The sequence below is a fragment of the Cupressus sempervirens genome, chromosome 7 (genome assembly GCF_028749045.1).
Source record: "Cupressus sempervirens isolate cs-2001-9-10 chromosome 7, ASM2874904v1, whole genome shotgun sequence".
Lineage (NCBI taxonomy): Eukaryota > Viridiplantae > Streptophyta > Pinopsida > Cupressales > Cupressaceae > Cupressus > Cupressus sempervirens.
The window spans coordinates 593,169,763-593,186,444 of NC_143124.1; the positions used below are offsets into that span (position 1 = coordinate 593,169,763).

A 16,682-nucleotide genomic window follows, 5' to 3' on the forward strand; every position below is an offset into this window, starting at 1 on the left:
AGAGAAAAATAATAAACAAAGGTTTTAGAAAAAGATCTCAATGGGGGTAGGAGAGAGGGGAACAATTCAAAATGTTATACGATCTAGTCAAAGGGCTCTTGGTCTATTGGTGAAGTTGAAAGACACAAAGAGCCCATTAGAGATCAAGTCTTGTTGAGTGCAAGGTCCTCGACATCTAAAAGAGATGAGGCTAGGATCGTGCTCCAGACAAATTTGACAAAATTCTCAACCAAAAGCACATCACAAGCATGTTCCTTGGATGATCATAACAAAGAACATAGTTTGGTATAGTTAAGTTCCATACAATATTGTATTGTCCTATAGCACGGACTCTATAGCTCTATTAGAACTTTTGGTTTAATATATATATATTTTATCTAGTTACGTTACAGATTAAAAAACTGGCAGCAACGAGTAAATGTATCTCTTAACGAAAAGATAAGGCAAGGCCAGGCGGCGATGGCCCTGCGATGTCTCTCCTCTTCTTCGCCTCTGCTTAACGGACAATCTCCAGGTCAATTCCATTCAACACTTCCCCATTCCTGTTTTCTATAAAGTTTTGGATTAGAGGAATCTTGTTTATATGATCTTACTACAAGAAAAGAAAAAAAAAAAAAAAAAACATTGCCCTGTACTCCAACTAAAGTACCAAAATTGGTTTATCTGCAAAAGCCCAGAGTTTGTATATCTTTAGCTCTGACAATGTAATGAGATATGACTAAATTTCCCCCCCTTTAAACTTATTCGACTGTATTGCTAATGTGAATAACTGATATTACCGTGTGTGGAACAGAAGACGATTCCTCATATCAATTTTGTGGTCTTCATCCTTCCACGACTTCTATTTGACTTCAACCAAACTGCTATCTATTCTATACAGCGGGGTAGACTTTGCTATATCAATGCCGCTCTATTTGGCCCTATTTAATTACCTCTTACAGGAGAACGCATTTTTCGCCCCACGATTTCATCAAGTAAACAATAGGCTGGGTTAAATTGTTAAATTCATGAATGATGTTTTGCCAAACTAATTAAGTTGTTTTATAGAATACCATGTAAGCACGAATAACAGTGGAAGATTGACAATTAGATACCCGGATACCTCTTACAAAATTTTATTTATCACTGGAGCAGGCAACATCCCTTGGCTTCCCCAAAATGATGGGGTTTTGCGCCCACGGATGTCTACTCCCGCTCCTCTCTCTCAATTCAGAAAAGAATAAATATTTTATAAAAAATTAAGAGTAAAAAGTGCTCCCGTGGCACTTCTCAAAATACTAAATCCTTCCATTGTCTTATCCGCCTACACATTTGCAACTTACTTGTGAAGGAAAGTAAAATAAGTAAATTGTGATATTGTTATCAAAATTTAACTGTGGAGTTTTTGAGTCAAACTCATTGATCCATGATTCATGAGTAGCGACTCTCACGAATTCGGCTCTCATGAGAATAAATGGAATCTAGGTGATGCTCACATAGGTGAAGTACCGGGACTTCTCGAGAGGTCACCCATCACAGTACTACTCCAACTTGAGCGTGCTTAACTACGGAGTTTCCTCCATGGTTAAACCCACTTTGCTTACAACTCCATTTGGAAAACCTTCACCTAGTGTTGTGCCTTATAAATTGATGAGCTTAAGGGGTTTTCTAATGAATGGTTCATAAGGCACAACACTTGGTGAAGGTTATTGGAAGCAGAGTGACTTCAACTATGGAGAAAACTTTGTAGTTAAGTGTGCTCACGCTGGGGTAGTACTAGGATGGGTGACCTCTTGGGAAGTCCCGATGCTTCACATCTATGAGTATCACCTAGATCCAATGAGTGCTCAATGTTCCATTTATTCTCATTAGAGATGGATTTGCGTGAATTACTACTCATGAAACATGGGTTAAATGAGTTTGACTAAAAAACTACATAGTGAAATCCTGATAGCAATATCACAATTTGACTTGTTGTAAAAAATATCTCTTACTTCAATTGATGAGATTAAGGGGCTTTCTAATGAATGGTTCGTAAAGCACAACACTTGGTGAAGGTTTTGCCAATGGGGTTGCAAGCAAAGTGGGTTTAACCATGGAGGAAACTCCGTAGTTAAGCGCGCTCAAGATGGAGTAGTACTGGGATGTGTGACCTCCCGGGAAGTTTTGATGCTTCACTTCTGTGAGCATGACCTAGATCCAACGAGTGCTAAGTATTCCATTTATTCTCATGAAAGATGGATTCGTGTGAATCACTACTCATGAAACATGGGTCAATGAGTTTGACTCAAAAACTACACAGTTAAACCTTAATAGAAATATCACAATTTGACTTGTTGTGGAAAATATCTCCTACTTATCAAAAATAAGTAAAGATCAGTTGTAGCTAGCATTTGTCATTTTTTGAGTGTGTTAACACTTATAGCTATGGAAGCTAGAGTTGCCATAATTAATTAGGTATCGTTTTCTTAATTTTGTTGAAGATCTCAGCCTATGGGCATTATTTTAGCTATTTTTTGCCATTTTATAATTACTTTTATGTATAGCTCAATATGAGTAGGATCAGGATGCATTCTTGCAGAAATGAGTATGAGGTGGAAGGAGTGAAAACTCTATTGAAGTGCGTGTTGGGGGCTCTTCTAAGAATGCAAATGCTCTATTAAAACCTTTTCAATGCTCTTATATCAGGTTACCTCAAGCTTTCAGGATGGGGATGACAAAGGATAGGGTGACAGGTTTTTGTGATGGCAATTTGATTTTCCTAAGTTGAGGTCTGGCAAAGCGGACAACTATACAACATAGAGAATCGTAAATATACATTACGTTCATATGAAAATATGGATGAAGTGTGCCATTTAAACAACATAGAATCCTAACATACAAGTTTACATCATCTCATTGTTTCAATACTCAACATGTGTTCATAATTTAGAATTTTTTCAATATCATATGTGCATGTGATAACAAGAAATAGGTTTAACATGCAAAATGCCCCAAGGCTAAAAGGCTTCCATATAGTTTCATGTTCAATATAAAAATAAAAATACAAAGAAACAAAACACACTACTGCTCCCATTTGCTTCTGCCAACATTGCATCAAAATCAGAGTCATTGTCCTTGTCACGCTCCATTGCAAGTGCATCCTCATCTAATGGAGCCCCAATCAATCCTAGTGGTGTCTCCTCCTCATCAACCTGGGCCACATTTTCAAGATCAACATCCCATTGTAAAGCTGGAGTACACCTATACTCTAGTGTTTGATGATCATGAAGTCGAAGATCACTATGCACTGCCACCAGCTTCTTTGCTGTTCTAGAGGTAAGATTATTTCTCTTGAGGGAGCGGATAAAGGCATATCTAGACCAATTCCTCTTTGTAGTAGAGGAACTAGCAACCTGTGCAAGGAGGTGAGAGGCAAGAACTTTCAACTATGGTGTATCCCTCACATGCCATGTTCACCACCCAGTAGGATCTTTCTATGCCAATATGAGTTTATCCAACCTCATTTGTGCTCAACTCAGTGTTGGACCACAAACATTTTTGAAGTCAAAGAACTGCGTGCAAAGTATGGAAGCAACCTGTTGTAAAAAGATCTTATCAATGGCTTGTAAGAACCCATCTATACCTCTAGATCATCATATGGAAGCACCTTTCGATCCATTTATGCATACGATTTGGGATTTAGAGTGTAGGCTGCCATATGAAGCAGGGTAGTCATTATGTTCCATTTCAGCATCACAAAGGGCCTAAGATGCTGCTCATATAATCCCAAAGTAGGATCCTTAGTTGCAATTGTTTTCTTTATCTTCCCCAATATATTGACAAATGTCTCATATATCTTTCCAAGATTAGGAGAGTCTGTATTGGCATATCTAATGACATCTACGATAGGTGAGATGACAGAGCAAACATATTTGCAAAATGCAAACAAACAGTCTGAAAGAATAATGAATTTATAATCAAATTTATAATTTTTAAATTTAATATAAAAATTAGCAATTTAAAGACTAACAATTAATTTTAAGTTATAAATAAAATCAGCAACTTACTTCATTGTGGTCCACCAACTGTTCTCAAGGATCTTTAGCTTGGCTGATCTTCTTTCCGGAGAGGTAGAATTAGACCATTGGGTCCACTCTAGATTCTCCACCATCAATTGTAGAGGCTTGTTGTAAAGATCTCTACTAGTTCTGATCACTGAGTTTAAGTCCGTACTTCAAGGTATATTGTCAAACAGTTGTCACGAATTCATAGTCCTTCAGCATTATTCACTTTGTACTTATCATATTACTGTATTACTAAGACAATGGCTATCAAATGACAATAGAACCATAACCAATTGGAATTATATTGAAATTAAAACTTAATAATCATCACCATACGTTCATAACATTACATCAATGAGACTTAAAACTATGCACAAAAAACAAGATGACATAACCTTCTGTATTAGCAATGTTCAGCATGAATAATGCAAGGGAGTATTAAGATAATATCTTATACTTTCTATAATAGTCAACTACTTGTCTGTAGTCCATCTTTCAGTCTAGATAGGAATGTTTCCTATCCCGTCTCTTTTTTCTTCAGTCCAGATAGGAATGTTTCCTATTCTGTCTCTAGTTTTGTTTCTAATTCCGTCTTCAGTCTACGTTGTTTCTTTTAGAAACAACGTCCTTGTAATTCTTTATAAGGAACACATTTGTTCCTCTGTTAATCAATGAATCATCCGGAAATCCGTTAATCTGCCAACTCTTCTTGAATCTTGTAACATGGTATCAGAGCTATTACTTAAATTTTTTCAAAATTATTTCTGTTGAATTTCTCTAAAACCCGCTTAGGGTTTTCGGCCTAGAGAAATTCCCGAACTCGGGTCTGCCTGTGTTTGTTCAGCACACTCTAGCCCCATTCGTCCATGCACATCGATCCTTGAAGAAAAATCTGTCATTTTTTATCAAGAAATCTAAAGTTTTTTCAAGCTTTTTTCAGCTAGGGCCGTTTTTTTTTGAAACCCTAATTTTTGGGGTTGAAAAAATATTTTGTTTGCAAATTCTTGGTGGGTTTTTCAAGAGCTCAACTGGGTTGTCATCCTTTTTTTTTGGGTGCCTCGATTTTTGTGCCTCGATTTTCGAGCCAACGGATCCAGAAAACGACAGCAGATTCCTTTTGGGTTTTTCGAGCTCTCTTTTGGGTCATTCTTTGATTCTTCTGGGTCCTTCGTATTTTTGCCTCGAAGAACGTGCCTTCACAGATTTTCACAATTTTCATTGAAAAACGTGCCATGGCATCTCTGACAAATATTCTGCTCGAACATAATTCCAAATTCAATGGTCGCAATTATGGAACCTGGAAGCAGCACATCATCGCAATCTTCGAATATCGAAACACCAATCAACTTGTTCCGGGTGTTAGGCAGCGTCCGACTTCTCCGGGTCCTGATCAAGGCGAAGCTGCATTTTTCGCCTTCTGAATCTGTTTTTGTTTTTATGGGTTTGTTGATTTTCTCCTCAAAAATCATTTCAAGTTGTCTGTAATACGCAAGGTTGTGTGAGATTCTGGGTTTGTTGATTTTCTCCTCAAAAATCATTTCATGTTGTCTGTAATACGCAAGGTTGCGTGAGATTCTGGGTTTTACCGTTTTTTCCACAAAAACGAAGTTTTGTAATCTATTTTGAGTCATAGCACTTTTCTGGCAAAGCTTCTTGGTTTCAGCATTCTGTAGATCCAAGGAGGGTCTCAATTATCACAGAATGTTCCGACATCCGTACGTTGACCATTAAGGGAGGGTATTAAGATAATATCTTATACTTTCTATAATAGTCAACTACTTGTCTGTAGTCCGTCTTTCAGTCTAGATAGGAATGTTTCCTATCTCGTCTCTTTTTTCTTCAGTCCAAATAGGAATGTTTCCTATCCTGTCTCTAGTTTTGTTTCTAATTCCGTCTTCAGTCTATGTTGTTTCTTTTAGAAACAACGTCCTTGTAATTCTTTATAAGGAACACATTTGTTCCTCTGTTAATCAATGAATCATCCGGAAATCCGTTAATCTGCCAACTCTTCTTGAATCTTGTAACAGGGAGGTATATGATGGACAGACCCGTAACAATGGAGAATACCATTACAGGAGTTTGTGGATGTGCTAAGCACTCAACCTGACCACACTACCTAGTACCCGACCAATTTGCCGACTGTCACTGTGTTCTTCAATCACCCGTACTGTGGGAAGTCGTTGGCTCAACCCGTGGAGGGAGTGAAAGCTAATGCTGCTGCCAACTGTGACTCCCGTGAAAACACCCAGGTTCCCTTCTGAGTTCATTGTCTGCTGTTGTTCATGTATTCCGCCTGTGTCACGTGTATACAGTTCTGAAGACCTTCCTAGCTTGCGGTTAACTCTTGTTATTCACGCTTTAAGGAGACCTGAATGGTAACGTTTTCCATGAATAAACCTTGCAATGTGAGTCAAAAGACTGCCAATGTTTTTAGAGGCTCCAATTTCCAACAACAGTCCACAATCTTAAGACCACGTGGAGATTATGCATTCAACTGGAAACCACCCGTACCCTCTGTCTGCTGGTGTTAAATCTAATATATTCCTCTTAGCCGACTATCCACTATCCACAGTTCACATCCACATTAGACCAGATAAAACTATTATATTTCATGTAAAAACTGAATGTACTTACTTCCAATATATCTGAACTGGGGCATCTTGTTGTTTTCTACCTAAATTGAAATTTAACTTCTAAAGAGGAGCTTGGGGTAACGTCCAACTTCCTCGGAAAAACCAAACTTGAGGGATTTCGTCCTCAGAGTTCTAACTAGTCACATTAAAGCAACTAGAAAATGTCAATGTATTGGGTTCATAAATTCTTGTGTGTGTAAATCCCAAGGCAAGGTCTTTTATTTATAACCTCAAAGTGAGAGAAAGAACGTTGGAATAAGAGATGTGGGATAAAACAACAATTTTGTCCTGTAGTTACTTAAGTCACTTTATAAAGTAAATGACTTTATAAGCATAAAGTAGCTTTATCCATGCACTTTTAATATAATAAATGATGTACTTAAGATAAAATTTCCCGATTTTGGTAAGCATCCTGACTGTTGATGCTATTAATCCATCCAGATGTGGAGGTAGATTAACCCGGCGCCATAACACTAGTGTGGAGAAGGGGACATGAAAGTCCTCCCTTCTCGGGATTGCTTGCCCTCAAGCAATCTCAATGCTGGGTGCTGCAAAATAGACTCACCTTCTCAAATGACATCCTCATATGGTAAGTCTTCCCAATGAACTAGATATTCTTTGACAGTCCTGTTTCGCAGCTTCCTTTCCCTGGTCTCAATCACCTCATCCGGCACCAAAACAAGCGTACCCTCCTCATCAAGTGGAGGCAAACCCTCTGAAGGAACAATTTGTTGGCCAATGGCCTTCTTAAGGCATGAGACATGAAATACGTTATGGATTCGGTTGTCACCCGACAAATCCAACTCGTAACAAACCTTTCCCACCCTCCTGGTGATGCAATAAGGTCCGTAAAATTTGGGCTTAAGTTTCTCTGATCCACTTTTCTTCAAGGAACTTTGTCTATTTGGCTGTAGACGAAGAAAAACCTTGTCACCCAACTCAAAACTCCGATCAGTACGATGCCGATTAACATATAACTTCTGCTGGTTCTATGCTTGCTGAATATTATCCCTGAGAGCTCTGAGGATGTCTTGCTGATCCAAAATCCAATCTCTGGCCAATGGCGCCCTGCTGTTTTGTAAAGCTAAATCAATGAAAGAGAGGCTCGTAACCATAAAGAGCGCAAAAAGGAGTTATCCAAATAGACATATGATATGTGGAGTTATAGCAATACTCCCCCAAATACAACCACTTAACCCATGCTCTCTATTGACCTGCAATGTAATTTCTCAAGTACCCCTCCACCCATTTATTTACTATTTCGGTTTGACCATCCGTCTGTGGGTGATAGCTAGTACTGGGAGTTAACTCTGTACCTGTCAATCTAAAAATCTCCTGCCAAACGGTGCCGAGAAACTTGCTGTCCCTATCACTCACAATAGTCCTGGGTAATCCATGGAGACGAAAAACCTCCCGAAAGAACAACTCAGCCACTTGAGAGGCTGACCAATTCGCAAAGAAGTGTGCGAACTTAATCAATCTGTCTACCACCACAAAAATGTAATCTCTGCCTTGGACCCTAGGTAATCCTGTGATAAAATCCATGGAGATACTCTCCCATCTCTGAGCTGGAATAGGGAGAGGCTGAAGTAAACCTGCAGGAAAGCCTTGTTCTGACTTGTTTTGCTGATAAGTCTGGCACTCTCTAACATGCTGCAATACATCGTCCTTTAGCTCCTTACATGAGAATATCTCCCTAATCTGCCTGTAGGTTTTGGAAAAACCTGGGTGCTCTGCTGATGGTGCATCATGTATGGTGTGCATAATATCCCCTTTTAGTTTAGATTTAGGTACTAGGTAGATTCTATTTTTGTAATATATAATCATTCATTACCTTGTATCGGTCATCTTGAAGTATGCCATCCATAATCTGACACGTGTGTGCATTTTTAGAATACTCCACTAACAGCTGGGACCTCCAATCCGCTGAAATCTCGGAAATGGCACAACACTCTAGTACTGGGGGTCTTCAAGAAAGTGCATCAGCAGCTATATTATTTTTCCCTTTGACATACTCAATGTCAAAATCGTATGCTTGGACCTTGCTGACCCATTTCTGCTATCTTTCGTTCAATTCATTCTGTTACAGGAAGTAACGTAAACTGTTATGATCGGTCTTCACTGTAAATTTGCTTCCCACGAAGTATTTTCTAAACTTGGCTAAGGCATGCATTATGGCCAGCATCTCCTTATCATAAGTAGAATATAGTAATTCGCTGCCCCTAAGTTTCCTTCTTTCAAAAGCTATGGGATGATGATTCTACATTAGAACTGCTCCGATTCCGCTTCCCGAAGCATCACACTCCAAAACAAATGGTCTAGAAAAATCAAGAAGTGCTAGTACTGGACATGTACTCATCACTTGTTTCTGTCTATCAAAGGCTGCCTCTGAATCCTCTGTCCATCTAAATGCCCCTTTCCGTGTCAGATCGGTAAGGGGTGTTGCTACCTGGGAAAAACCTTTGGTGAATTGCCGGTAATAGGAACAAAGGCCAAGGAAACCCCACAACTCAAATACATCTCTCGGCGGGGGCCAATCTAGGATTGCATGTATATTTTCTCGATGCACCTTAACTCCCTCGGCACCAATCACATGACCCAAATAGAGAATCTTAGTTAACCCAAATTTGCACTTAGACTCTTTTGTGAATAAAAAGTGTTTTTCCATGAGGCTAAGGATCTCATCTAAGTGCTGCAAATGTTCTTCCCACATCTTGCTAAAGATTAATATGTCATCAAAGAAAACCAACACACTCTTTTGTAGCTTTTTCTTGAAGATATGGTTCATGCATGATTGGAAAGTGGCTGGTGCGTTAGTGAGCCCAAATGGCATCACCAAAAACTCGTAGTGTTTGTAGTGGCATCTGAAAGCTGTCTTATGCACATCCTCCTCTCGGACTCATGTCTGATGGTATCCTGATCGAAGATCTATCTTCAAGAAATAAACAGCCCCATGAAGCTCATCCAGTAACTCATCAATGCGAGGAATTGGATACCTATTTTTAATGGTTCTCTTATTCAGGGCACTGTAATTTGTACACATCCGAAGGGTGCCCTCCTTAACCAACACCACTGAAGAGGCAAAGGGACTGGAACCAGGTCTGATATGTCCCATGTGTAGAAGTTCCTTGATCGTCTTCTCTATCTCTTCCTTGTAATGCCTAGGGTGACGGTAAGGAGTGGTAATGATGGGTTTGGCGCCCTCCTCTAGCTCAACGATATACTCAAACCCTCTATCTGGTGGAATACTCGGGTGTAAATCCTCAAATACCCTCCTATGCTTGTCTAGGACCATTTGAATGTCACAATGGTACTGCTGTCCTGTATCCTGTGTCTCCTTGGAAGAGATGAAACACTGTGTCGCCCATTCGATATCATCGTGCCTCAAAATGGTTTCCATCCTATGAGCTGTTATTAACCTGGGTCCACTATCTGGTATGGCTTTAAGGACTACCAACCGATCACCGTATGAGAACTCCAACTGCATGGTCTCGTGATCAAATGTGTACTTGCAGAGAGTCCTTAACCATTGTCTACCCAGAATGGCATCCAAATCAACAACATAGAAATCAATCTCTAAAAGATAATCATCAGACTGTATTGGAAGATTGGATACTTTCTCTGTGCAACTCAAAACCTCACCACCGGCTACCTTCACTTTGAACTCGGGTATGTCAATTGTTTGCAATCCTCTCTTAGATACCATTTGTGTTCTAATGCAATTATGGGATGCTCCTGTATCCAAAAGACAAACAATGCGCTGTCCCCTAACCACACCCTTTACTCTGAAAGGATGACGTGCCAGATAACTAGAAAGAGTGGTTATAACAAGAGGCTATTCCGTAGTGGCCTTCTTTTTATCTTTAAGGGGCTGCTCTTCAACTTTTTCCTCCTCGCTATCCTCAACATGATTACCTTCCTGTTGCTCTCCTTCATCCTCGAAAAGAACCTCTACATAGTGAATCTTGCCTTTACCAAGGCATCTGTGATCAGGGGTCCAAGGCTCCCTGCAAGTGAAGCACAATTTCTTCCGCCTGAGTTCATTACGTGTCTCAAAATCCAATCTGGGGGGATTTGGTTTTTGCTGGTTTTTGTTCCCTTGGGTTGATGTAGACCCTCTATAGGGTTTCTTTGGAGGCTGTAATAGTGATGAAGGTGAATCCAAATCATGGGCGATTTTAATCGCATCATCCAAGGTGTTTGGTTTAAGTATCTTAACCAAACCCCTAAATCTGTCCTGTAACCCCTCTGTAAATAACATCACCTTGTGCTGCTTTGACATATTAGGCACCATCGCTGATATACGCTGAAACTCATCAATGAACTTATCCAAAGACCCGCTCTATCTTAATTGAGCCAAATCTTTGTAATAGACTTCAATATCTTTCCTGTCAAAGCGAGTAATCAGTTTGAAGCTAAAAATCTTGTATGAAGTTATGAGGCCATGATCTTGGGTGACTAATCCGTGATGCCACCAATCGTTCGTTGCTCCCTCGAGGTGCATTGTTGCAAATTTGATGGCTTGCGCTTCTACCATGGGTTTAAGTGTCAAATAGGTATCAAGCTTGTGAATCCAAGCTCTAGTGGATGTTTGACTGCTGCCATCAAAGGTGGGGAGAGTTAATTTGTTCATAGCATGTTTTAGGTCCCGATTTGGTGCCCTCGACCTCCTATCTTCCTACTGTCTATCAACCTCCCTTTTTTGATTTAGGTACTGGGCAAAGGTCAGATTTTGTTTAATAGGGTCGGGAAACAAATCCCATTCATCAAACATAGCCATTACATTGTCTGGTAGTAAATTTGGTGCTGGTGGTGGTACTGCTTCTTCTTCTGCATTAAACACTGGCATTAAAGGCTTGTCAGTGTTATGTGTGGGATCTCTAACAGCTCGGGGAGATCCAGCTACACTACCACCTCCATTGTGATGGTTCAGTGCTCTTCTAAAGGCCAGGGCCAACTGTTGCATAGTACCTGCTAGTTACTGAAGAGCATTAGCAATGTTGTTCTGTCCATCCCTAATAGCCTGCAAGGTTTCTTGAACTTCCCTGTCCTGTTCAGTTTCAAGATGTGCCATTCGGATGTTGTTTACTTGTTCTGCCTGTCCTGAATTATCAACCTGTTTAGTAATATCAGTTTGTTCACCTGTTCCAAATATTACTTCCTCATCTATTGAAAAACTATCTTCAATTTCAATGTGATATGAAGAACTTGCTTGTTCCGATTGTAGATGATTGAACTTATACTGTCCTTTGCTCATTCCCAGCTGTCATTTTGGAAAAAAAGGGTCTACAAAAATTCTGTTATTTCCCACATGATGGCAGGTCTTGTGGCTTTGATACCACTATAAAGATCTCTACTAGGTCTGATCACTGAGTTCAAGTCCGTACTTCAAGGTATATTGTCAAACAATTGTCATGAATTCACAGTCCTTTAGCATTATTCACCTTGTACTTATCATATTACTATATTATTGGGACAATGGCTAGGAAATGATAATATAACCATAACCAATCAGAATTACGCCGAAATTAAAACTTAATAATCATGACCATACATTCATAACAGTACATCTATAAGACTTAAAACTATGCACAGAAAACAAGATGACAAAACCTTTCCGTATCAGCAATGTTTAGCATGAATAATGCAAGGGAGGTATATGATGGATAGACCCGTAACAATGGAGAATACCACTATAGGAGTTTGTGGATGCGCCAAGCACTTAGCCCGACCACACTACTTGGTACCGACTATCACTGTGTTCTTCAATCACCCGTATTGTGGGAAGTCGCTGGCTCAACCTGTGGAGGGAGTGAAAGCCAATGCTGCTGCCAACTATGACTCTTGTGAAAACACCTAGGTTCCCTTCTGAGTTCACCATCTGCTATTGTTCATGTATTCTGCCTGTGTCATCTGTATACAGTTCTGAAGACCTTCCCAGCCCCTGGTTAAATCTTGTTATTCACGCTTTAAGGAGACCCGTATGGTAATGTTTTCCATGAACAAACCTTGCAATGTGAGTTAGAAGACTGCCAATGTTTTTAGAGGCTTCAGTTTCCAACAATAGTTTGCAATCTTAAGACCACGTGGAGATTATGCATTCAACTGGAAACCATCCATACCTTCTATCTGCTGGTGTTAAATCTGATATATTCCTCTTAGCTGACTATCCACTATCCACTATTCACATCCACATTAGACCAGATAAAACTATTATATTTCACGTAAAAACTGAATGTACTTACTTCCAATATATCTGAACCTTGCCGTTTTCTGCCTGAACTGAAATTTAACTTCTAAAGAGAAGCTTGGGGTAACATCCAACTTTCTCGAAAAAACTAAACTCGAGGGATTTCGTCCTCGGAGTTCTAACCAGTCACATTAAAGCAACCAAGATACGTCAATGTATTGGGTTCATAAATTCTTGTGTGTGTAAATCCCAAGGCAAGGTCTCTTATTTATAACCTTGAAGTGAGGGAAAGAACGTTGGAATAAGAGATGTGGGATAAAACAACAATTTCGTCCTGTAGTCACTTAAGTCACTTTATAAAGTAAATGACTTTATAAACATAAAGTAACTTTATCCAAGCACTTTTAATATAATAAATGATGTACTTAAGATAAAATTTCTTGTGTGACTGGTACGCATCTTGATTGTTGATGCCGTAAATCTATCCGGATGTGGAGATAGATTAACCCGGCGCCATAACACTAGTGCGGAGAAGGGGAGATGACACTTGTGTACCTCAAACATCCTCTTCATCAAGATGTAGTAAGTGACAAACCCATAATATAATCTTAAATAATTGGAAAATCAAAACACATGTAACAACGATTTCTTTTTTTTTAAAATGAAGAAAAGAGTAATTAAAATTGGGATGCCTTGTCTTAATTGGTTGGAGAAGGACCTAAAAAGAGCAAGTGATGTGTGGTGGTTGCAAATGAACATTTGAACCTCTCTAGCTCCTGACACCACTTGCTTCACCCATTTAATCTTACTAGTGTTTTTTAATGCATTGTTCAATGCATGAACATAACAAGAGGTCCAAAAGATGTGCTTGCAAGCACCCTTCACCATCAAACTAACAAGTACCCTTCGCCATTAAACTAACTGATTTGCACACGTATGTGGTATTTATGATCATTTTATAACTTTAGTGGGCCTAATCTCCCCTATAGCATCTCTCAAAATGGTAAACTAAAACTTTGCATACATATGTTTTCTTGAACAATCTATGGCTTTCAGAAAAAAATAAGCAACAAGGGATGTGACAATGATATTGATGAGTGGCCAATGTTTGACAACAGTCCACCCATCCATCACAATAGAGCAACCTGTCCTATCCCAAGTCTGTCTCATATCCTCTAACAACACATTAAATTTGGAGAACTTTTTGTCTAGGTGGCTAGTTTGTAGCTTTTGATCACCAGGGGGAGTGAATTAAGGACCCATGGTAGCTATATCTTTCACCATTTGTTAGAGGAATGAACCACATAAAATGGGATGGCATTAGTAAAAAATAATTTAGAAATGGATGACTCTGTAACTTCTTGTGCTTGAGCATTAAACATACTTTCAACTGTTCCTCCTTTGCCATCACCACTCACCTTCCTCTTTCCCCGTCTCAATAGGACTAGTACGAATAGTGGATGCCTATGGGCCTAGATGTTTGTGCACTTGATAAAGTAGGTGATGGCATTCTCAAACCTTGTTTCCCCATTTCAACCTCCATGTGCAATCTATGACACTAACCTCCCTTCTTTAGTTAAATCTAGACAAGCTATAACCCCATGACATGCAATACTGAAAAAGTGAGACTTCACCCTTGTATAGCTGCCCCTAAAGTCATCATTACAATCATGACAATCCCACACCCTAGTTCCACCTGACTTTTTTTGTAACCCCTAGGTGTAACATATTAAAGAAGAGGCTTTTTCTTGTCTAAAGCCCGTTGCACATTTGCTCATGATTGTTGAAGGGCACTTAAACAAATCAGGTTGTTGCTGCCTACTACTAGCTTCAACACTATGAGGTTGACCACCCCCCAATTCATCCTCACTACTACAAGTCGCACTGCTGCTCATTTTGGTTGTTAAATGTATTTGAGATTGAAGAATATTCAATGAACTAAAATAACACAAAAAATTAAAAAAAGTCAGTCTGTTTCAAGCTTAAACTTTGATAAAAAAATGTAAAATGAAAGCATGGAATGATGTTTAAACTTGCCTCTTCCAAGTTCTTGCTTCATAGAATGATAAAATTACTTGCACAAACCCTTGCTGTTGTTGTGTGAAAGAGAAATGTAGCGATGAAAAATAAAATGAGATTCTGCAATGTATAGGCATGTTTTTGGCCTTTTAGGGCATATAGTGTAGAGGCCCACAAATCCGGCTGATATGAGCCACATAGGACAATATTTTATAATTTTTTAGTGGCTTTTGATAAGCATTTCTGTGGGGGGACCTGAGTGTCCTTCGGATGTACGATAGTCTGACATTTTTTCATGTCATCCCTGGGTTTCTAGGATGTCCCTCATTAATTTTCAAAAAATGGGTAGGGGTGGGGATGTCCCTCCATCCCGGAAACGTTCTTGACATGGGGACAAAGGTTTTCAAGTTGGGGACACTTCCCCAGGTTACACTATCGTATAGTCATTGACAAAATTATGCAAAAAGCTCATTCAAACCCACAAAACCCTTGTTGTAGTATGCGCATATTTTGGACAGAAAAATCCAAAAATTATGAGGAGACACTGGTCGTGTCATAAATGCAAAATTGGTTTCCAAAGAGTTATAGTAGAGTTGGTCGCTATTTATTTTTCATAAGTGGATATGGGGTTAGGGTTTGTGGGAAAATAACCATAGAAGAGAGTGCTGAATCATCTAGGTTGGTGAGGGAGGGTGAGGCAAAAACTAAAGGAACACCTTTAGAATATATTTTGTCGAACCATTTTTAATTTGTTGTCTATGAGGGGAGAAGGTTCTAGCAGATAGAAGAGGAAAGTGACAAGTGATGGAAGTGTAACATTGAAAACTGTACACCCTTAATAAGGTGTCCAATTTCACAATTGCTTAGAACTCATTTTAGTGTGTATCGTTCCTCTATGCATTTTAGGACCTTTATTGATTTAAAATAATTTTATGAGTCCTCTCTTAGTTAAATCTCTTCAAAATTCCACATGGGCCATTTAATTACTTCATCCCCTCATCAAATCTTTCCTCACTTAGGGCCTATTTTTAACATAAGTGGCCTCCCATCATCAATCCCAACATCATAATCCAATTTTGTACTAAATCCAGCCTCTTTTCAACATTTTGGACCTTACATTTGAATTTTAGACTGAATCAGGTGGACCAGTCAGCTTACCCCATTCTTGGGGGCCAGTCAGCTCACCTTGTTCTTGTCGACTCTGCTTCAAATATGGATCACGCAAGGGTTAAGTTGGTTGAATGAGAATTCTAATTCCATCTCGGCCTACTCCAAGTTTCACTCCTTAAAATGATATAAGAGTTATAAAAGAAAGCTACCTTATCTCATTTTGACATCCATTCTTGATCCACATTTTAGTTTCTCAAGTGTAATTGGAGCTCTCAGCTACAATTTCGCTTTCGAGCTTGAGTAAGTTTTTGGCATTTTAAGATATTTCATCCCACCACATTGTCATTACGGTGAACATCAACAACCTTAATGCAAAAGTGTCTATGATTTCCTTTTAGGGGTTTGTGGAGTTAGTTATTGGACCGACACTTGTGATTATATTCGAAGAGCATTGCACAATTCCTAAGTTGGGGTTTGACCTAGGAAAATGCGATTCTACACAACATTTTCCCTCTTTTCTGTATGTAGGTACATCTGATGGACGTGCGGGAAAAGCTATAGGAAGGTTAGGTGATGAGCTATAGTTTGCAAGTTGTTTCATTGAAGATTGTCGGACCTAATCAAGCCTAGCGCCTTGATCCTGGGAACAAGTCAAGCAAGATGCCCTATTCCTGCCATTTTTGCCTTAATTTTAAACCATGGGTT

At 39.3% G+C, this 16,682-nt stretch overlaps 1 protein-coding gene across 3 annotated transcripts in view; it reads left to right on the forward strand.

Annotated features, from left to right (window-relative positions):
* Positions 1-362: 362 nt before the first annotated feature.
* LOC149548142 (uncharacterized) overlaps positions 363-16,682 on the forward strand; it is an 88,922-nt gene continuing 72,602 nt past the window's right edge. For 2 of the 3 annotated variants that reach the window (XM_089792162.1, XM_089792163.1), the window contains exon 1: positions 363-514. In XM_089792162.1, coding sequence (XP_089648288.1) covers positions 460-514 — 55 coding nt within the window. In that variant the 5' untranslated portion in view covers positions 363-459. The remainder of the gene's footprint in view (positions 515-16,682) is intronic. The other variant, XM_089792164.1, reaches the window with a different exon arrangement.